Genomic DNA, 22,730 nt, shown 5'->3' on the forward strand with positions numbered 1-22,730 from the left:
TAAGAGACATATTGGACAGAGTGAAAAGACATAATGATCCCAAACAAGGGATAACCGTTATTAATTAAAATGCAGTTTATAGTAGCTTTCTCCTACATGCCAGGCACCAAACCAACCAACAAACCAAAAACGTCAGAACTTACCTTTCGCTTCAGAGGGTACCACTTCAGTTGTTTATTCTGTTTGTTGTCCCAGTCCCAAGTTTCCAAGTCAAGTTCTACTTCCCCTAGAAAACTATTGCGCTTAAATGTATCTCGATGCCAAACGGACAGGTTCAGCTTTTGTGTTTTTAAGATTTGCTTTTCGACTTTATACTGCAGATCAAAGAAGGAAATTAAAGTGGTGAATAATACTATTTTATGCCAAAGTTATGACACAGAGATAAAGAGAAAAGTCATCTGTACAGATCAGGTTTTCTCATCTGCTAGGTTTCAAGTCTCAAAGATATTGCAAAGTCTTCTTATTCTAAGTGTCTTGTTTCAAAGCGCTAAATCCATCTTTCACAAAAGCTGATTTTCTTTCTGCTTCTGGAAAAGCAAACCACAGTTCAAATATCATAGCCAGTAATAGCTTTCTAAAAACGAAAGCCAATTATTCATTTTTTACTGGATGTTTTTTTGTTCAAACTAGATATAACATAAGTCCAGTTCAGTCTCAAAATGCTAATGAAGTTTAATCCTGTGGTCTGTTTTCTACCTAAGGACAAGGTATTTTTCTTCTAATAGACTCTATTTTTTAGAGCAGTCGTAGATTTCTAGCAAAACTGAACAGAAAGTACAGAAAATTCCTATATACCACTTGCCCCTATTTACACACAACATCTCCCACTATAGATATCCTGCAATGGCAAGGTACTTTTCAATTAAATTCCTTTTTCCTGATTCATATGGTTAAGTGGAAAATATCTGGCATCCTAACAGTTTTTCATCTAAGATGCAATCAATCCTAGATTGTATATAATCATGGGAGGGATAATAGTACTTCTGACCTAAAAATAATCTCTATTTGGTTTTATGATGTACTACTTGAATGTCCATTTTGGTTGTAGCAGGCTGGTCTTTCTCTGAATTTACTATTTAAATTAGGTGGCTTTTCCTGAGTATAGGGTTGAAGTAGTTGACCTAGAAACAGCTAGGGTATGGAGGTATATCACAGTCAAACTGTAATTAAAAACTGGTTACAGAAAATCTATAAAAAATTGACCCATGGATGACTGAAAATTAATTTAATTCTGCTTCTTTCCTCAGAGGATAATCAAATAGTTGGACAGCCTTTCAGAAAAAGGGAATGAATGACACTTCTTCTGTTTCCAGTTTCAAATTATCATGACTAAGACAACATTATACAGTCTGGGGTAGGGGGAAATATGGGTATTTGAGGCAGGTATACTTTCTATTCATCTGTCTATTCATCTATCCTTCCAATAAACATTTTTTGAGTACTTATCCAGACACTGTATTGAGTCAACATGTGTTTAATACATACTAATCACTTTGCATATATTAATTCTTTTAATGTTCACACCTACTGAAGTACGTAGGTACTCTTATTGTCTCCCTTTGGCAGATATGAAGCACAGACAGGTTCAGTCATTTGCCCAAACGCACACAGTTGATAAATGGCACAGAGTTGGACCTTGCCCTCCTGGAACTCACAGTTTAATGGGAAAGCAGACAATGAGGCTAGTAGTTCAAGTGCTGAGTGTTAACAAAGCCTAATATAGAACAAGGTGACTGAGGCAGCAGACCGCAAGGTGGCCTGATGGGTTAAGGACAGCCTCTCATAGGAAGAGGCATTTAAAGCTGTAGGAGGTAGTTAGGGATAGAATGTGGGAAAGAGCACTCTGGCCAGATGGAACAGGAAGTCCAGCAGTGTGAGAAAATGTAGTCAGTTCCTCCAAAGAACAGAAAGGAATCAGGGTGACCTGAACAAAGACTCTGAAATTGAAAAGAGGAGGCTGGAGCCTGGGTTGTGGAGGGACTGGTGACATGTTAAGAAGGATAGACTTGCCGCTAAGGGTAATGGGAATCCTAAAAGATTTTAAGCAGAGAAATAACATGATCAGAATTATGCTCTTGGTAAATCATTTTTACGATGCTCAATTCTGTCAGCTGTGTATCTTTGAGCAATTTCCTTTGTTTCTCTAAGCTTCACTTGCTTCATCTGTGAGGTGCAGGCAGTATCCTCCTGGTGGCCTATGTAGAGAATGCATGACAAAACGCAAACAACATTCAAGGTGTGTGGTCTCATGCAAGGCAGTTTGTCAGAAAATGTTTATTCCTTCCCTTTTTCTCTCCCCGTGACTGACTTTACTTGTAGAGATACTACCCAAGAAGACGTGGCTATTTAGGGGCACCTGGGTGGCTCAGTTGGTTAAGCGCTGGACTTTGGTTCAGGTCATGATCTCAGTGAGTTGGAGCCCCGAGTTGGGCCCTGTGCTAACAGCTGAGAGCCTGGAGCCTGCTTCGGATTCTGTGTCTCCTGCTCTCTCTGCCCCTCCCCCACTCACACTCTGTCTCTTTGTCCCTCTCTCTCAAAAATAAACACACATTAAAAAAAATTTAGACAACATGGCTATTTACACATAATCACAGTGACACATCATCATTTAGGATTTTCCTAGACAGAGAGTTCATAGATACCCGCAGTATCTCATTATACACAGGATTCAAGGTCTTCTTCACTACAAGTGTTTTCTTCTTGCCCATTTTGCCCTTGTCTGGTAACAGATAGGCCTTTACATATCTAAAAAGAGAAGCAGAAAGACAAGAAGGTCAGAGAAAATAAAAGTCATGTTTCTATCTCTACTTGGAAAAATGCATTGGTAATTGACAGAAATAATTCATGACACTCAGAAAAGTGATAAGTAAATGAATGTTCTCACTAATGTCTTTTATACTTAAATGTTTAAACACATTGCAGCAGAATTGATCATTTTATAATTGTTTAAAAATTTTTTAAAGGATATTTCCTGAACTCCTTTTTTCTTTGGCCTTATCTGATATGGAGGGTGGTGGGGGACAGATCTCTAATGTAGTGCTTAATTTTACTGGCTTGTTTCCAATTAAGAAAAGACTGGTGCTTACAGAATTTTTTTAAAAAAGTTTTGTTACTGCCTTTTGAAAACAAAAATTACTCTTAGCACCAAACTAATCAAGCCACATTCAATGGGGGAAAAAAGTATACTGGACCCAATTGTTTTTATAATAAAAGCATGAAGGATTAGGCTTATGCCAGCAAAATAATTAAGAATCTGACTTCTGCATAAGGATAAGTGAGGGATGTACTCAATTTTTGCAAATAAACTGAAGTATCAATTAAGCCTCTGATTTAAAAGACGAGCTGGTAATTCCCCCTAAAGTTCTTCTGTAAAATAGAAGTTAAATTTAGAATCTACCTCAGTCTAGAATCTTAACTGTTCCTGCACCACTGAACATTCTGAAGTATGCCCCTACATGTCCCTAACTTTAGAGAAGTTTGAGAGTCATGGGAACAGATTAGGGTTTAAGCCCTTATTCCCAGTTTTGCTGCTGACTCTCTGAATTTATGTAAATAGGTCACTTATCTTTTCTGGCCTTAATTTCCTTATCTGTTAAAAGAATGAATGGGACAAGATGGCCTCAAAGGTCCCTTCCAACTTGAAATATTTTGTGCTTCTCTGACATTTTTATAGTTTAATAACTTTGGCACATGAATTTATAAAGTAAATAAAACAGCACTTCCCCCAAACTTTTCTTGTCAAACATTTCTTTTTGATGCAGTCACACACATATCCTCCCTTCAATTTCTTTCTTGGCCAGTTTCTGCAAGATTACGAATAACTAAGAGAAAACAGTTACTTCAAATTGTACTTACGGGTCTGAGCGCTGTTTTTTAACATCTGCTGCTGCTAAGTCTTTACACTGGGCCACAAAGACATGCAACTCCTTCAATGAGTCCACATAGTCGATTGCAAACTGAATATTTCCTTTCACTTCCAGATTGCCAAAGTCTCCACTGTAAACGCTCATCACACTGCCGCTCACCTGAAAGCATCCGAAACACACAGTGTTTGTTTCTATCTCTTTCACAAATCCAATACAAGGATCATGAATATAATCTTTGCTTGCCATTATTTCTCTAGTTTGCACTTAAGGCAATTAATAAAATATGGCATAAAGACAGGCCAACACAGACAACCTGACGTAATATATGGCACAACTAGTGTGTAAAAAAAAAAATGCCTCTAAAAGATACAGATGAAAAGTGAAATGCAAAGTTATTTAGATAATGGCTCATTTCAAAGCAGGGGGATTTTTATGGTGGGGGGCATTCAAAGTTCCATTTTTAGGCATGCTTAGTATTTAAGACATTAAAGAAAGAGGATGTGAGAAACCCCAGGCACACAAATCACAGTGACACATTGCTCTATCAAATTTCTAAGGCACTAAAAAGGAATTTTACTATGTTACTCATCCACTAAATCTAGGAAAATGCTTACTGGGCCATACGCCTTTAGAGGTCAGGAAGGGTAGAGAATGGATGATTGATGAAGGCAGTTGAAAGCCTTCCCAAGGCCATACATTTGATTGTTATCAGCAGAAATTCAATTTAAACAGATTTTTTTTTTAAAGTTTGAGAAATGGGAGGCTAGTAAGAATTTAAGTACAGCTTTGTCATTTGATTAGCATACCTGTTGAGATATGTGCATGTTTATGTATATCAGAGAACTATTTGGTAAGTGTATGTGGATATATTTACATATATATATTTCTACACACATACTACATGCATGATGACTGATCTCACTTTATAAAAGAAGTTCTAGGTAAAGTCAAATTTTCTAAAGCCAACCTGAATACACTTAAGTAGATTTCCTTTTAAAACCCTGTTCTAAATCCTTCTGTAAAGCAAAGAAATCCTATTCTTTTATGTGAATCAGTACCTTTATTCATCAGGTTTGCTAAAATAGAGATACAATTCTAAACCTGCAAAGAGAGTATAAAACATATCTAATATAAGCAGAACTTAACAATAGTTACCCCATTTGTTGCAGAGAAAAATGCAGCGGTTCATCTTGTTGGTAATTTAGGCTTATTTCTAAAGTACTTACATCCCAAAAAACATATTCATTTATAATGGATGTGAACTCTTTTTATGCTTAAAAAAAGAAAAACAAAGATTTAGCTAGCCAGAAGCTAATTGTGGGTTAGAGAAAAAGCTAGTGCCCTTGGAATCTGGGAATACAATGGGAGCCATTTTATAGTAAGAAGGAGCACGGCAGAGCAAGGTTCACAGAAGCAGAGAGATATTAACACGGAGCCTTTGTTTACATACAGAAGACAGGGACGTCATGCCAGAGGAGCTGCTAAGATTGGTTAAAGAGCTTGGGCTCTTCTTGTGTCTGCTGAGCTGGTAACTGCTTTCTGATGCTGTATCTGTTTCTCTGTCATCACTCTACAAAACATCATATAACATACACAAAATTTAAATTCAGGATGAGTGAAGATCAGAATCTCAATTTAGAAAAATATGATATCTCGGTATCCCAGGGATCTGTCAACATTTCTGAAGGTCAAAAGACACTCGTGCTAATCACCAGGGAATGGGATTCAGGATGAAATGGGTGGTCTATCTTGGACCTCACCTAAGGAGGAGAGCAGTGCTTTGCTACCAAAATAACAAAGTGATTTTTTTTTTTTTTTTTACCTACAAGGTGGGCCCATAGTGCTACAGAAGGCAGCATTACTGTGAGCTTTCTTGTTACTGTCTTAGTATATGTATTTAGGTTACTTGGGGAACTTTATTGATAGATATGAGAAGTTAACTTTACCCACACAATAAAAGGTCTAAGACTTACTATCAAAACATAAAATGTCGTGTGTAATTCCTCATTATTAACATAGCCTGTCTTCCCTAAAATTCAAATCTTTTACTTGAGACACTATTAAACTAGAAAAATAAATGCTAGTTTGATCTGTTCCAACTAGAACTTATATATATACATATTTAAGAATTCTAAACCACCTCTTATGTATTTTCATAGTGCTATTGTGCTTATCTTTTTATTGCTATAGGGAAGTATATATTAAATTACATTTATTAACATGTATTAAATTCTACCCACATTAGATTTTAACAATTTTTTAAAGTATTATTTTAAATATGTCCCAGGAAATATTTACCTGGGTCAAGAAAAAAAAAAAGTGGCAATAATAAATTTTATTATATTCAGAGCTAAAGTTTATCAGACAGTACCTTTAAAAATTCATGATTCAGAATGTGTTCCTTTTGGGGTTAGAGAGTTTATGGAGCAGTTCAGTGGAGTTAGGGAAACATCTGTATGGAGTAGTTAGTTCATGCCAACATATTCTGGGGCCATGCAATTATGTATCAATATAACAGATGCCAATTCAAATGCAGAGTTAAGGAGTTAAAGAAAAACAAAATTTATGACTTATATGGATAAGAAAAAAATCCTCCCTCAAGGATTTAAAAAAAAACAACAACAAAACACCATACCTTTTAAATGTCTCCGTTGTCACACCCTCCCCCCACATGCTTATGGTCCATTTCCCTCTATTATCGCATGCACTATGGTCTACCTAGTATATCAGGTCACTAGTGAATTCATGAAGGATGGGATCCTGTCTTATTGACCTGGAACACCAATTTTCACATAGCATGTACTCAACAAATGTGACTGATGTTAAACTAAGCCTCAAAGGGATAATGGACAAAGGCACATGGCCTGGTTTCATGTCCACTTCCTTTAACATTTAGTCTGACCCATGTGCTTTGAAAGACAAAATTATACAGCTTAATTTGGCATCTCTGATGCACAAACTCAAATGACTTGGACTCTCCTTTGTGTGGAGCTATGAGGCAGCACATTAAAAGTGAAGGAGGAGAATGAAAAACCAGAACTGGTATCACTTGCCTCTTCAGTTATTATACAGCTTATTCATATGACCAACCAAGACCAAAGCCTGTTTACAAAGGTATAAAACCACAGGAACTCCATGAGGTGCCTACCAGTGGCTTCCAACTAATGATTTAGTTTCAAAGAATGAGTGATTCTTTTCAAAGGAACTATAATGTGGGCTGTTATGCATATGCAGGGGTGAATATTTGCAGATACAGTTCATCTAAGGCCCAAGAATAGACAAAGGGAAAGCCGGGAGGTCAGGCAAGAGATATGTAATTTATATGCTGTCTAGAACTTTCCTCATATTTCATCTACTAAGAGAATGCTTGAGGATAAAGCTTTTTATTTTACCATCAAAAATCAGACCCGAACTGCAAATAGTAACAGTTAATGTTTACTGGGTATTCACTATGTGTCAGGCACGATGCCCTGTGTTTTCCCTCCATTATCTCACTGACTCCTCACAACCTAATCAGGTAGGTACTAGGAAACCAGACACAGGGAAAGTAAGAAACTTGCCCATAGTCACACAGCAAATTTGTAGCACAGCCAGAAGTAGGAGTGTCTGACTCCAAGCTCCTAACTACCTGGCTGCAAGAACATAGAATGTTTTATTTTTTGGGGGGGGGGGCGGATTTTTAAGTTTTTATTTTAATTCTAGTTAACTTACAGTGTTATATTAGTTTCAGGTGTACAATATAGTGATTCAATAATTCCATACAACCCAGTGCTCATCATGACATGTGCACTCCTTAATCCCTATCACCTCTTTAACCCATCCCCCAACCCAGAACATGGAATCTTAATTAAGTCAAAGGACCTAAGTTAAAGTCCTAGGTCTACTTTTTAGCAGCTGTTGGATTTGGGGAAAGTTATTTAACATCTCAGGCACTTTCCTGTTTTATGTACCTACCACATTTAGTTAGTGACAGTTAGATATCAGAATGAATATTAAGTGCCTGGTATTTACAAAGTATTCAGGGAATAGCAGATAATAGTCCTGTTCTGACCTGAGGCACTAGGCATAATGGCTAACCATGATAATCGGATCTGGGCTCCAGTCCTGGTTCAACTCTTTTCTAGATGAGTGATGTTATTTACCTCTCATGGTGTTTCCTGACCTGTAAAGTCTGGGGATAATGATGGTGCCTGCCTTCTAGGCTTGTTGGAGGAATAAATGAGATAATGTACACAAATTGTCTATGCCCAGGAGATATCCTTAAAGTCTGCTGTAAAATTGTCACTCTATTACTTTACCAAATGCTTTCAAGCTAGTCATGCTACCCAGACTAAGCTTTCACAAATCAACTCTACTGTAAACTAAAGAGTGGTTATTTCACACCAGCATATTTCTGTAGGGGTTTCTTATTTTGTACCCACTTTGAAACAAAAGTCATATTCCAAAATCAACGCAATTTGACTTCACCACCAAAATGAGTTGCAGTTGGAGTCAAATGAGACATGCCATGCCTCGTTCCAGGATCAACAACACTACCTTTATTGACAGAAAAGTTCATGGGTCAGTCCTACTGACCTCTTTGGTCTCTGCCACAGCTGAATAAAAACACACCAACCTTGGCAGAACAAATTCACCGATTTGGTTCCATTTTTTCTGAAATTACAAAAGACAAACTTGCCTCATCTTGGAGAAATGCTGGAACAGACTTGCTCATCCTTTTGAGTTTGTCAGGGTGGGAAAACTGATTATCAGGTTGTGAAGGCACTGTGGAAACTAAACAGCAGCATTTCCATTCAAAATTATCCTTACAATTTTGGACAAACATAAAGCATAAGTTGAAAACACACTTTTCTTTCGTCTATGAATGAGATATTTTTATAAAAAGGTTAAAGGCACAGTAGTTCACATGCACAGGATCCTAAGATAAGCAACATGCAGTTTTCATAAATTATATAGAGAGAACTAGCAAGGAGATGAACCAATTGAAAATAAGAATTAATTTACAAACTGTTCATTTTTATTAATCTGGAGCTGGAGTTGAATTATATTTATTAAAACATAGAGACATTGTGAATCAGTTTTAACTTATTTTTCACATCAGAGATTTGAACCACACGATGTGTGATTTCTTGGTTCATCTCCTTGAGATGTATTTTTAAAACATGCTGCAGGCTGAAAAACTATTTCATTGGACAGCAAGGATCTCCATACACAACTCAATCATAAAAGTGTCCTGGCTACTGAGCGTCTAAGAGAAGGCTTGTTTGTTCAGTGATTATGAGGATCACTTCTCTGATAGTGTTTCTCACTCAGAATTATGAAAGACTATGATTCCAAACTATTTTTTTAAACAAATTGTTTAGACTTATTATTTAGACACCTTAATTTAGATACCCTTTGATACAGTAAGTATATACGTGGAAGTCACAATGAGATGATGAATTTTATTCCTCATTTGTGTAATTCTAGTTAGAAACCTATTTCCTTCTTTAAGAATTAGTGTCTGGGGCACCTGGGTGGCTCAGGTGGTTAAGCATCCAATTCTTAATTTTGGCTCAGGTGATGATCTTGAAGTTTGTGAGTTCAAGCCCCCACATTGGACTCCATTCTGACAGTGAAGAGTCTGCTTGGGATTCTACCTGTCTCTCCCTCTCTCTCTGTCTGTCTCTCTCTCCCTGGCCCCTTCTCTCTCATGTGTGCTCTCTCAAAAAATAAACTAAAAAAAAAAAAAAAAGAATTAGTGTCTAAGCTTTTCTTACAGTGAATCAGAGCTTGCATATTATATGAGTTAACATGTTTCAAGGCCCTTAGAATAGTGCCTGGCACATAGTATACTCTATATATAATTATTTGCTAAAAAAGTAAATATTGTCTGATAATCCTTAAATTACCTATTCGATGTGCTACAAATATACTGACTTGGTTTTAGCAGTGAAAGAGATACCAGGAAAATAGATAAAAATCAAATTATATTTCTATATATAACTCAAAAGGCTCAAATTCAGCCCTAAGCATTAGCTAAATTCATGTTTGGTTAAAAGAAAGCTAATGAAGGAGAACTGAAAACTGAACTATATATATTAAATATTTTCTTATTCACATAGTTCTCATCTAGCCTTTGGCTCACAAATGTATCAAAACACATTTTACGGTGACTCATGAAATGATACCTTCTTTAATTGCTTCCCACTAAACAATAATATGTATGTGTGCATATTCAGGTGACTTACACTGAAGTGGTGTACGACTAGGTCCCGTGAGGGCACAGCACAGCCCAATGAGTACACAAAACTTATGTAATACTGCTTCCCATTATTTGCAAAATCTACATCTGCTCCTCAAATGTAGTCAGTTTTACATTTATTAGGCTTTAGTTATTTATGTTTTGATCATGTATTTCATTTTGTTTTTTGGTAAGAATACAGTCTCCACTGGAGAAAAGCAATAGTCTCAGCCCAGACATTAAAGTCATCTTGGATAATATAAAATAAGAGAGAAATCAACACATCCAGAATTCAGCACATGACTAGCCTTCGTGGCTTGACCTAACTAAGCTGGGTCATGAATGAAGACACAGGTACATTGGCATATATGTCCATGTTACTGTTTTCACTCCTCCGCTAACTGTCGAACAAAATGTAACAATATAAAACAAGATGACCATACCTAAGTATCTTCCAGTTCAAAAGCAACTGGAGAAATCTCTTTACCCAACACCCCCAAGGGGCAGGAGTTTTGTTTCCTCTGCAGCAGCTGGACAGAGAACACGCACTAAGATCTGAAGCCTGGAGTGTCCTTTTGCCAGGTCATGTGCCAGAGCTCAACACCTTCCTCTCTGGCATGACCTTATGAGCAAAGTTTCAGATTTCAGACTAGATGTCACTGCCTTCTAGCATCAGCACTTTGTTTCTCTATCGAATGGCTCCTTCAGTTAGCTGCTGTTCTCATTAAGACTTATTAGCACATCCAGACTGTTGGCAAACTGTCAATAAAAATCTTGTAGACTCCTGAGGGCAGACATGTGTATCATTGTCTTCATACCTCCAGCACCTAGCATTATGAAACTGACTGAAAGCGAGAAGCTTAGAAGACACACACGCATTATCTGCATCCTTTGCAAGGCCCCACAAACTCCCTTTGAATGTGCTATTTGTCCTTGAGACAGTAGTCAGAGTTTTAAGTACATCAATCTTAAAATTGAACAGAAAAGAGTACATCATTACTTTTGATTCGTGGTGGATATTAATTAGCTGATGGACATTAGCCACCACAAGTATACACTTACTTCTTAAAACTCAGATGTTCACTTGCTTTATATATTGAATATATACTGAGTCCAGTTTTGAACCCCAGAGCTTAAACCCTGGACATAATAAAATTTGCTTCCATAGATATATGGAGAGAGGCATATACAACCATACCACATACTTGTAAAAGTACAATTCTTTCTTATGTCTAAATAACTCATAAATTGTGTCATGTCTACAGTCTTGTGTAAAGGCCACAAGAGATCCAATACTCAAGACCATATACTGCAACATAAAAGTCAAGTGATAAGACAAGGTGCCAACTTCATTTTAAGCCACGACTCAAAGAGCAGAGAGATGTACAAAAGTATAACAATTCTCAGCAATAACATACATGTATATATTTATATATAAAATACACACACACACACACGTGTGTGTGTGTGTGTCTATATAAAAATTGTTTAAGTACATAACTCTTCCTCAGTGGAACCATGAATTAATCTTTCAACACTGACAGCAGTAAAATGTTTTTAATAAAACGCTTGCCAGAATGAAATAGTTTTATAAGCTGCAAGAGTTTAGTACCAATAATAAATACTGTGTTATTAATAGTGTTAGTTATTTCAGTATATTTAACACCATGTAAAGTGGCAACATTTAGTCATTTGTGAGAAAGATCCTGCTACTCACTTCCTTGTATGCATTCATTTGTATCTGGTTCCTGATCTGCTTTTTGATCTACTCAGAAGAGCAACATTGAGAATAAATACCATTTTAACAGAAGGATTAAAGAGACATGAAAGTAAAGCTTAAATGTCAGTTTCACAACAGAGACTGAAGAATACATCTGATGGGTTTTTAGCTTGCTTTCATCTGATCCCCAGAGTAACTCTTCATTAGCTGCTTTAGGGTCTCCGGTTCAACTAAAAATCCAACATCCAGCACAGGAGATGCTTGGCATCTTTTCTCTAATTCACTGAGCCACACATAGCTTGGGAAATGCAAAGAGCACTGCACTAGGAGCAATGAAGCCGAGATTCTAGCTGCCACCTCCCTCCACTGACCAACCAGCTATAGGATCTTAGAAAGGCACCTAATTTCTCTGAGCTTTTCTTATCAGTAAAGGACCATGAAAATCCCCGCCCCGCCTACCTCCATGAAGTTGTTGTAAACATAAAATGCCAAAGACAAAACTATGACATAAAAGTAAGGAATGACCTTTGAGGAGCTCTGATGCTGCATTTTATATGGAAAACTCAGTTAATACACATTTTTTGTATTATAGTAAAGGCAATTTAGAAAACACAATTCCAGTATACAAATGTAAACTATATATTTGCATAAATGCTGAGCTATAAAATATAAAGATCAGACTCATGTCCATCCCTTCCCCCCAAAGGCACTATTACCCTATGTATTTTATAACTGAACCCAGTAATAATCCATTGAAAAAGTTCAAAATCTTCTGGCTCCTGAATATTCAGAACCAGTTAAATTTTACCTCAGTCTATATTTAGCTATTTAAATTACCCAAGGAGGATCCTGACTCTGGTTCTGGGACTCTTTCCTTTGAAGTTAAAGCTTTACCAGCTATGCCAGAGAGATCCAAATGCTGAGATGTGCGAATCCAATACAGGAATAACTTAACCCAGGAACCCACCCGATGCTTCCTGCCCTCGCAAGGAGTTTTGCAAGTCAGAGTAGCAAAAATCAGCTCATACCAATAGAAATACAATTTCCTATTTATAGAAACCCTCGCTTGCCAAGGGTCTCTGATGAGATCCTCACAAAGGTATCACCAGCAGAAGCCTTGAGAATACAAATAGTTAGTATTAAATGCACCGAGTCAGAACCATTTTATAATAACTTAGGCACCATTCATCACATAGTGGCAAATGACGTTCTTCTATTTATCCAACAGCTGCGTCCCAGTGACTGCCCAAACCGCCCCAGACAGACATGCAAATACGTAAAGATATTTACCATCTTCAGCACTACGTACTAATTCTTCTGGCAGATTATCTACTTTTGCTTGATCTGTTCAGGAGAAATTAACAAATGGTTAACACGGCTGACCCTTGGCGAGAGAGAACAATGAGACTGCCCCTGGAAGCCCCCGGAGTTGGAAGCAATTAGTCAAGATGCAGTGAGGGGTGCAACCAAGATGTCTTCCCCAAAATACTTTCTCTTTAGATTAGCTACTTGAACCAGTGCCATAGCGGGAGCTCCCATTTCAGCCCCGATGCAGCTTACATCAGCACACTGCTGCACACGGACTCCCAAGGGTTAGTGGGTTAGCTAAGAGCAAGCAATCGGCCAGAGGCAGAAGAAAACACAGGGCTGCAACAGCCTCTCTATTCTTCTGGAAAGGGTAAGATGCTAGCCATGACTAACACCTTCTCAAACCCATGGTCATTAACAAATATTTCTGTGCATGCATCATCACTTGTGTAAGCCTCTGGGAGCCTTGCTTGGGAAGTCAACTGAAGAGATGTAACTGGGGACCAGCTGCTAAGTGGAATCTTGGCAGGCTAGTGTGAGAGTGGGTATCGGTATTTGGAAGGGAGCTGCAGGAATACCCGTCAGCTGATGGTGATTTTTTTTTAACCCTACACATTCCTAAGTACTTTAAAGCTGCACCATGGAAATATCCCCATGCTTCACAGGCAAGAGGTTTGTCAAACTGGACAATTGTTGCTGAGTTTTTTGTTTTTGTTTTTGTTTTCAGGACCCATCGCCAACATCAGGAAGAACAATTAGAGCGGTCCAACAAAGGACTGGACTCCCTTTCTGTGGGAGCATTCAGGCGGATGTAGGGGGTTGGCCACCTGTTGAGGAGGCTTTATAGAAAATTCCTGCATGGTGGGGAGGAGTGTAAAATGGGTGACCTTCAAGGTCACTTCTAACCCCGAGATTCTAAGATCTCCAGTGGGGATAGAACTGCCTAAATTGGGAATACTGTCTTCAGAGTCCTGAGAATCTCTGATTTTCAGGAATTATTTAATGGATTTTTCCTTTTCCTTTTTAAATTCAGACTTTTTAGTTTCAATTGCAGGTGCCTAAAGCATATTCTAAACATGAGAATGGTCAACTTTCAATCATATGAGTTTGGCAGTGGTTAACTTTCATTCAATAAATTTTCTCATGACCCTCTGCACTCCCAGGGGTGCATCTTAGTTTAAAAACAATTAAGAACAAACCCCTAGAAGTCATGATTTCTAAGTTCACTTGTGTGGCTCACAAGTCCCTATAGATATTATCCTTCATGTTAGTACTCAAGAAGTCCTTCACCAATTAAAGGAGCAGTTGGGGGGGGGGGGCGGGAACAGTGTGCCTAAAGTATTGCAGGCCAGATAGTCTTTGGGCTTATAGTTCCAGTATCCAAAAGAAATATGTGAAAAGAAGGAATAAAAGAGGACAGTCCCTGAAGCTAGGGACTCATTCATCTCTATATCATGTAAAATTCATCAGACATCCATCACTGTCACATATAACATGGTCACTTCATAACTACTCTTGGTATTAGTCTGTTAATTCTGAATCACAGTTCTGTTGCAGGACACTAAGCAATTTACTTTACCTCTCTGAGCTTCATTTTCCTCATCTCTAAAATGGGAATAACAATTCATCCTCATAGGGTTGCTTATGCCAGTTAAATGAGATAATGCATGTGAAATGTTTAGCCAAGTCTTGGTACACAGTGCTTAGTAAATCTTAGCTATTACTATTAGAACCACTAGCTACCCCAATCTTTTAAAACTCACTGTACTTGAATAAACACTCAAACTTGGATTCTTCAATTCAAGGAAACCTAGTGTCTAGTAACCAAACCTCATGCGCTATTTTAAAAGTTCCAGCCACTCTGCTCACTTTGGAAAGGTTATTCTCATCTGTTAATGCCCCCTTTAGGGGCTTCAGTGCACAACAAGCATGCAGTGAGGCCACAGAAGAGCACATAAGCATTTTTAAGCTCAGACTGGGGCATGAACAGTGGGGCAAATTTTCTCACTTGGTGAATCTGATGAAATGTCTTCTAGACTTTTGGAAGGCATTTTCCTAGTAGCACTCTTTTCCAAAGTTTTCAAGACAGGACTGGGTTCTTCTTCTGAACCTGTTACAAGACAAAATCGATGAACACTGCACAATACAAAAAACACCCAAACTCTTAAAAACCAGTGGAAATTGATATCATAGGTTGAAAGCAGGCATTATGTTATAAAGCCTCTATACTTGTATTCACTCTATGAAGCACTTCTAAAAAAAAAAAAAAAAAAAAAAAAGAAAAGAAAAATTTCTCCACTCTTGGTATGTCCTTTAAAAACCATTTCCCTGGTCAAGAAATATTTGCAAGCATAAATCATAAAGAAACAAGATTACCACATAAATAGAAGAGTGATCTCTTAGTCGTCTACACCTCTATTTTAGGCACATGATTTGTTCTGTGCCAGACTTTGAATCTTTCCACTTCACTTCCAGCTTTTGAAGACAACCACAAAGTGGTTTTAGGAGCATTAAAACAATTAGCAGAAAACCATAGAAGGCAGGATTCAGATGTTTAACATCTGTGTATAATCAGGTACACAGATGGGCGAATTCCCCAGATGAAGAATGTAGGCTTTTTGGGTTTCATGAGGTAGTAAAGTTTCCAACAAAATGTTGGGAAATGACATGAAATAGTCAACTTTTTATGTAATTAAGTCAATTTAAAGTCGGGGGGGGGAGGGGAGGTGGCTGTATCATGTACTAATACCTGTATTCATTTTTTAAAAAAGCATGTTAGGACCAAAAGAAAAAAAGAAAAAGGGCATAATCTCAAAATAAGAATAGTCCTTTAAATTAAATACATCTAATGTTATAAAAAAAATATCTCTAGATGTCTCTTAACTTTTTCATTTTGACAGTGAAAACTCCATCATGGATTAGCCCTGGTCTGAATATTGTCATTTATCACTGTTGTATCCTTAGTGCCTAGAACAGTGGCTGACAATAAGCACTTCAAAAATGTTTGCCAGGCACGCCTGGCTGGCTCAGTTGGAGAGCATGTGACTCTTGATATCAGGGTCGTGAGTTCAATTCCCACGTTGGATGCAGAGCCTACTTAAAAACAAAAAATGTTTGCTAAATCACTGCATGATTTCATTAACGGGCCAATGAACTTGAGAAGCACTTCTCCACACAGTACTTTCCTGAAACGCATCCCAGTTCTCCCCAGTGTTAACAGGCATTCTAGAACAAATGGACTCTAAGATGAATTAGGTATGAGATGCTCTGTGTTCAGATTTAAAGGTTTCTTACTACAGATCTTCTTATAGACTTTAATATGCTAATAATGTGCATAATTTCCCAGCATTTCCAAATGTATTTAATCATGGAAACTTTTTTTTTTTTTTTTTTTTTTTTTGGTAAGGAGCATACTGAGGTATTGGTTGATTAAGAGCTCTGCCACATGTCAAACATGTTAAGTTGCTCATCCAAATTGTGGTGCTACTGTAGCCAGGTTCCTCCCTCTCCCACCCTACCCCCATCTGTTTTCAAATAAAAATTTAGGTTAGGGGATATAAAATTACAACTGTACTAATTTATACCTCTTACTGGCTTATGAATTTTAAATATCTTCTCTAAGCTCTGGGTGGTTATTTAATATTATTTCATTTTTAGATAGGCTTTTTACTGTCTAATTGGTTATCCTGATATATTATAAACAAAGCTATATACATTAGGCAATAGTCTCCAAAGTAAGTACAAATTTACCCTCTTAGGATCACTTCACCCTCGTCTCTAATGGGGTACTTTAGTAAAAGTCTACTTCAGCATGTTTAACATGCTGACTTATACTCTTGCAAATGTCTGGTTTCAGAGACTGGTATATCACTTTCCTTTGCTTACCAACAACCTTTGTTAAAGGGGCTCCAAGTTGATTAATTAGGATTAAAGGGGATACTTTGGTCAGTTTTCAAGAAGAGAAGACTACAGTTACTTGCAAAGGAAACCAAACCTCACAAGTCATCCACCCAGTAAGACTTACTCATTCTCATCGATGCTGAGGAGACTCAAAAATGACAAATTTTTAAAACTACTAGGAGGGTGACTGACACTAGCTGTTGTGCAACTTTGGTTAAAATGTCCCTCCCAAAGAGCATCCTTTATCATTTAATCACTATAATTGGGTAACTTCTCATTCCTATTTGTCTCTGGGTTTCTCTTCTAAAATGCCCATGTTGATCACAATAGCAAACAGAGACAAGCCCCGTGTCTTACAGCCTGGCTGAAACCACTACCCCCATGTCCACTCAGATGAATGTGGTAATCAATTAAGATCTTCATCCATTTGGCCAAAGTTGGAGTCAAAGAAATGCAGCAGGCCAGGCAATGCCTTCAGGTGGAATCAGGTGAAGTCATCTGACCAAAGTCATACTCTAGAGAAGGGAAAGATTCTGCAGATAACTGAACACAAGCGGAAAAGAGTGGCAACAAAACACCACAGTACTATGTATCTGATGGAAAGAAAGTTCCAACCTTGCACTTTGTTCCTGGTATTTAGCCCCTACTGTGGTAAAATATTCATCCTAAAAGGGAAACGTCTGTCCATTTGTGGCACTGTCTTGCCACAAATCTTACTAGAGACTTCTGTGTGGATTGCCCATTAAGAATGAAATTCTAATTATGTCCAGGAGGAAAACTAGCTAGGATGTTTTAGAAGTACTTTCTAAACCCAAAAAGTTCTTTAAAAAATACTTTTAAAACCTAAAAATTCTATTGTGATTAATGAGAATAAAGTCAGATTCTGAAACACTGCCTGTGGGTAAAACTGTCTCTATGTAACTGATTTGATTAAAGAATAAAAAGGAGGCTGGGTGGCTCAGTTGGTTAAGCATCTAACTTTGGCTCAGGTCATGATCTCATGATTTGTGAGTTCGAGCCCTGCACTGGGCTCTGAACTGACAGTGCTGAGCCAGCTTGGGATTCTCTCCCTCTCCTTCTCTCTCTCTTTGCACCCCCCTTCTCAAAATAAATAAATAAACTTGAAAAAAAAGAAGAATATAAAAGGAAATGTAGCTTTTCATTAAAAAAGGCTAGGTAGAGCTAAAGTGATATGAAGAATTTAGCACCATTTGGAATGTCAAATTAATCTCAATTGTAAAAACTGTATCATCTTTTACATCAGCATTCCACAAATCAATTCATTAACCAACAGGTTAAAAAAATCAGAATGCTCACTAGAGGTATTTCTCCAGCTTTCTGCATTGGAACCAATGTTTCCATCTGAAAAATCAGAGAAACCTTTTTCTTCCTTTTTCTCTTCTCTCTTACATGGTGATGCCAGAATCAATTCAACTTTACTTGTTTTTGTAGAGTTTGCTTTGTCTGTCAGGAGAGAAATGGGTTGCCTATTTGTGGACACACTCATTGCTTTAGGAGCCTTTTCAAAGCCAGGTTCCTGAGAAGCCCCTTCTTGAACCCCTGCAACCTCACTTTCACTGTCCCTGTCCTCTGGGGCTATTATAGTTTCAGTGACCCCTATTTTATGTTCTGCAAAGAGCTGTGGGGTTCCAAAGATCTCAACCCCACTGTCAGAACCACAAAGATCTACTGATAAATCAGTCATAGCTTGGTGTCCGCCCAACACTTCATCACACGGTTGACTTGAGATTTGAGAACATTATTCTTAAGCTTCCTTTCAGAGGCCTCTGAGGCTGTCCAGTAAAAATGGGGCACTGTCTTCAAGAAACTGGCCTGCTCTGACTGTGGACACTCCTTCTCGGGAGTTTCTTCCTTCACTGACAACTGGAGCAGGTAAGAAGGAGTTTCCGATGCTTCTCTAAAAAGTTTCTCAAAACCCATATCAAAAGCACTCTCAGTTATTGATGGCGCCTCAGACTTTTTTACTGTTTCTTTGATTTCCTCAGGATGGAATTCAGAAGCAGCTTGCCTGGGCACCTCAGTACTACCTGTTAGCTTTGATGGAGAAAGAGTCCCTGTATCACTTTCATTTTTTGAGGAGGGGCTTTCAACTGCTTCCTTCAGTAGTTTTTCTAAGCCAGCACTGAATTCTAGGAACTCTGATTTAGGTTGAATAACTGTTTCCTTCACAATTTCTGCCACTTCCTGGGATAACTTTTTGCCATACTGAGTAACAGTGCAATCAGATGAACAAAGGGTTTGTTCTGATGGAGATACTCGGGCAGCTAAGTAAGATCCAATTTTATGAGTTTTATCAGGAACTACGGTGAAGGGATAAAAATCCTTTCTGTCTGGAATTAAAATGTCCATTATAGCCCATGCTGTAGAATTCTGGGGGCTACCTGCTGCCTCAACTCCTTCAGGAAATTCTGCTTTTACTTCTCCAGGCACTACTCCCCTCCCAACTGGATAGCTCAACCAAGCTTCTCTAAGTAGCTTTTGTAATGTAGCATTTACATACTTCAAGGCAGGGTTAGGTGGAAGAATGACTTTTTCTACAGTCTCTGAAATTTCCCTTTGTGAAGGTAATGCCTTATCCTGGGGAGCGAGATGAGCATCCCTGGAATAAGGCATCTTTTGGGGAGAGTTGGCCACATCCCCAAAAGAATCCTTTCTGTATAGATGAGAAGGTCGACCCAATGAGTGAGAACTTTCTGCAGCCATCTGACACAAATCCTCCGTGTTTAGCTGGCACTCACCACTTTCAGCTTTCTGAAGGAGAGCTGCATTTCCCAAAGTTTCTTCCCCTTTTGGAAAAGGAGCTATTATCTCTTTTTGATAGTCTGATATGTTGTGACTCCATTCTATCCCTTTTTCATAAACTCTACTCTCTTCAGGCTCAGAGTTGATCCTAGTGGTAACAGGTTCTAACATGGTTGGTAAGGGAGAAGGTGAAGTCCCAGTTGCTTCCCTCAGGAGTTTGTCTAGACTAGCAGTCAAAGTGTTCGGTTTGACCTTTGGAGGAGCTACTGTTTTGTCTACATGCTCATTAATGATCTCCTCATGTCCTCTGTCTTCTCCCTCAGTATCAGCAAAATCTGTGTCATGAGGCCATGTTTTATTTCCAGAAATCTCTCGTTCAGGCACTTGTTTTTCATGAACTTTTCCAACAGAAGTTTGCACGGCTGGTGATGAAGCTTCTGAAAGTAACTTCTGTAAGTTGTCATTAAAAGTGTCTTTGTAGTCTTTAGACAAAACACTTGTTTTTACTATTGATTCTTGTATCTCTTGGTCTGAGTAATCCTTTTCTTCCTTGAACACTGGTGTAACAAACCATTCCGTATTCTTTTTCACATTTTCCTTCGGTGACTCATTTCCTGGCAACTGATGAGCAGACTTTCTGGATGGTCTCAATGGAAATGTGGTTTCGTCTGGTAACACCTGGAGTGTGCACTTTGAATTTAATTTCTCAATTTCCTCTCTTGCTGGTAATTTTTTTTTACCTGGAAGTGTCCCTATTTCATGGATATTTTTTCCTGATGATTTAATGTCACTGAGTTCTTTGTGTTTCTGGCTATTAAAAGGCACCAAAGGTTTTTGGCTTACTATGGTAGTATTCTTCTCAACATTGTCTTGACTATTTGTATTGGCTCCTAAGTCCCAAAACTTTCTCAAATTCTCAAATTGAGAGTGATTATAGACCTGTTCCATATTGGGTTCATCCATTCTTTCTTTTAGGGACATAACTTTAAAGTTGGGATTTGATTCACCAATTAGGGATCTGTCTTTCTCCAAAGGAGTATATATTCCATTCGCAACATTTGAAGGATGTTGCCATGATGGTAAAGTAAGATCCCTTTTATAATGCCAGCTCTCAGCCTCTGGCAACATTTTTATAGGCTCATTTATCCTATTCTGAAAAGGAGACATTTCACCTGATTGGTCAACTGAAGGATAATTTTTGGATGGACCTGGTTTCTGAGGCCTGGTCTCTTTAGATTTATTCGAGGAATAAAAGCTGGAGAGATGGGCTATGTGGCCATTGTCATTTAGGACCACTTGTTTGCTAATGACTTGATTATATTCAGTCTGGCCTGTAGATAAATTGTCCATGGACTTCACAGGCTGATATGCTTTAGCAGAATATTGCCCTTGACTGCATGATGATGTGGGTTCTTTATGAGTGAATTTAGCAGCAGCTTTCTCACCTTCCCAAAAAGATATTCTGTCACTTACTCTTTTGTATTTCTCTCTTTGTACTTGGTTCTTGGGAGCCTCAACAGCATCCTGTAATTGGACTTCAGGCTTCTTCCAAGATTTGTCTTTGGCAATCCCACGTGGTGAGTCAATATACTCTGGCTCTAAGGAAGCTTTCAGGATGTATGTATCTTCTTCTTTGCTCTTTTTCTCTGTCTTCATGTTGTCTTTCAAACTTGGTTCTTTGACAAGTGTTGAAGAGTCAAAATTCACTTCTGAGTTTCCTCTACTTTTTTCAAAACCATGAAGCTTAGGCTCTTCTTCACCTAAGGTGCCAACAGCCTTAATGTTGCATGGAACTTGGTCTTCTGCATCAGGTCCTGTGACAGCACTGTAGGAATAGTTACTGGTTGGGGGAACTACCCGATTTCCTTCTCCCATGTTTTTCGAACCTTGGCTATAGTCCATAGTTTTACTCCCTTGATTTGGGTCATAGATTTCACATGATTGCAATATGCCTAGACCTTCCTTGCCTTGTTGGAACAAATTAATAGGTTTGGGTTTGATATTCACATTATTATTTTGGCAATTTCCAGAAGGTAGCATATTTCCCTTTCCCTGGAATGTCAAATCAGATTCCATAGGCGTCAGTTTAACTTTGGCAGATAATAGAGCCTTTGAACCATTTTCTTTTACACTGGTGTCATCTGTCACCAAGGTAGTAGCAACCTGTGATTCTGAGTCTATTTCTTCTTTGGGCTCTATTCCTTGGGGATGTTGGAGAGATGACTTATTGTCTTCTGAATGACAACTTCGATTAAACCAGTCTAGGACTTTAGATATGGAATCATCAGTTGTCTTCCTTATCTCAGTGGCAAATTGATCAGAGTGTGAGGACGTCATTGCTTTTAGGGCCTTGAGAAGAGGGGGCTTACCTTGCTGATGGTCTCTAGAACTGTGACCTGGCACCTGAGATGGCTCAGGCTCAACACAAGACAGTCCATCTGCAACACAGAAATGCTTTTCTAAATAAGAAAAGAGAATGCTTAAAGAATTATTATTCAATCACTCACATTATCTTTTGAAGAGACACTTTGTATTTGCACTTTCCATACCACTAGCTGTTTATATCCGCACTTTTCAGGGGCTATAATATAAACAATCTTAATTAAGATATTATACTAGAGTTGCTCTATGACAGTAAAGGAAGGTAAATGTAGACCTCTGAAATATGGGATATAGACCCAATTGAGAAATTCCTCTGAAGTCTTTGATTTACACTGAAAATTCATATGGGGGCACCTGGCTGGCTTGGTCGGTGGAGCATGTGACTCTTGATCTTGTGGGGTTAGGAGTTCAAGCCCCAGGTCAGGGGTAGAGCTAAATTAAAATAAAGTAAAAATTCATGTGAATTTAGTATTCTGATCTATGTTACATTAAAATTTTTTTCAACATTTATTTTTGAGAGAGAGAGAGAGAGAGAGAACAACAAAGCACAAGAAGAAGGGCAGAGAGA

The 22,730-nt window shown here is 38.2% G+C and overlaps 1 protein-coding gene across 2 annotated transcripts in view; it reads right to left on the reverse strand.

The window, feature by feature from the left end:
• The window catches only part of LOC125917020 (synaptotagmin-like protein 2), a 33,489-nt gene extending 11,206 nt beyond the window's left edge, over nucleotides 1–22,283 (reverse strand). Inside the window, exons 1-9 of one of the 2 annotated variants that reach the window (XM_049623272.1) lie at nucleotides 22,150–22,283; nucleotides 15,126–15,227; nucleotides 13,100–13,153; nucleotides 11,807–11,854; nucleotides 8,545–8,639; nucleotides 5,317–5,436; nucleotides 3,856–4,025; nucleotides 2,643–2,745; nucleotides 144–314 (exon numbers count right to left, since the gene is read on the reverse strand). In XM_049623272.1, the coding sequence (XP_049479229.1) occupies nucleotides 144–314; nucleotides 2,643–2,745; nucleotides 3,856–4,025; nucleotides 5,317–5,436; nucleotides 8,545–8,639; nucleotides 11,807–11,854; nucleotides 13,100–13,153; nucleotides 15,126–15,168 (804 nt within the window). In that variant the 5' untranslated portion in view covers nucleotides 15,169–15,227; nucleotides 22,150–22,283. The remainder of the gene's footprint in view (nucleotides 1–143; nucleotides 315–2,642; nucleotides 2,746–3,855; nucleotides 4,026–5,316; nucleotides 5,437–8,544; nucleotides 8,640–11,806; nucleotides 11,855–13,099; nucleotides 13,154–15,125; nucleotides 15,228–22,149) is intronic. The other variant, XM_049623273.1, reaches the window with a different exon arrangement.
• Nucleotides 22,284–22,730: the final 447 nt, after the last annotated feature.

This window comes from Panthera uncia, unplaced genomic scaffold, assembly GCF_023721935.1.
Source record: "Panthera uncia isolate 11264 unplaced genomic scaffold, Puncia_PCG_1.0 HiC_scaffold_1399, whole genome shotgun sequence".
Classification (NCBI taxonomy): Eukaryota; Metazoa; Chordata; class Mammalia; order Carnivora; family Felidae; genus Panthera; species Panthera uncia.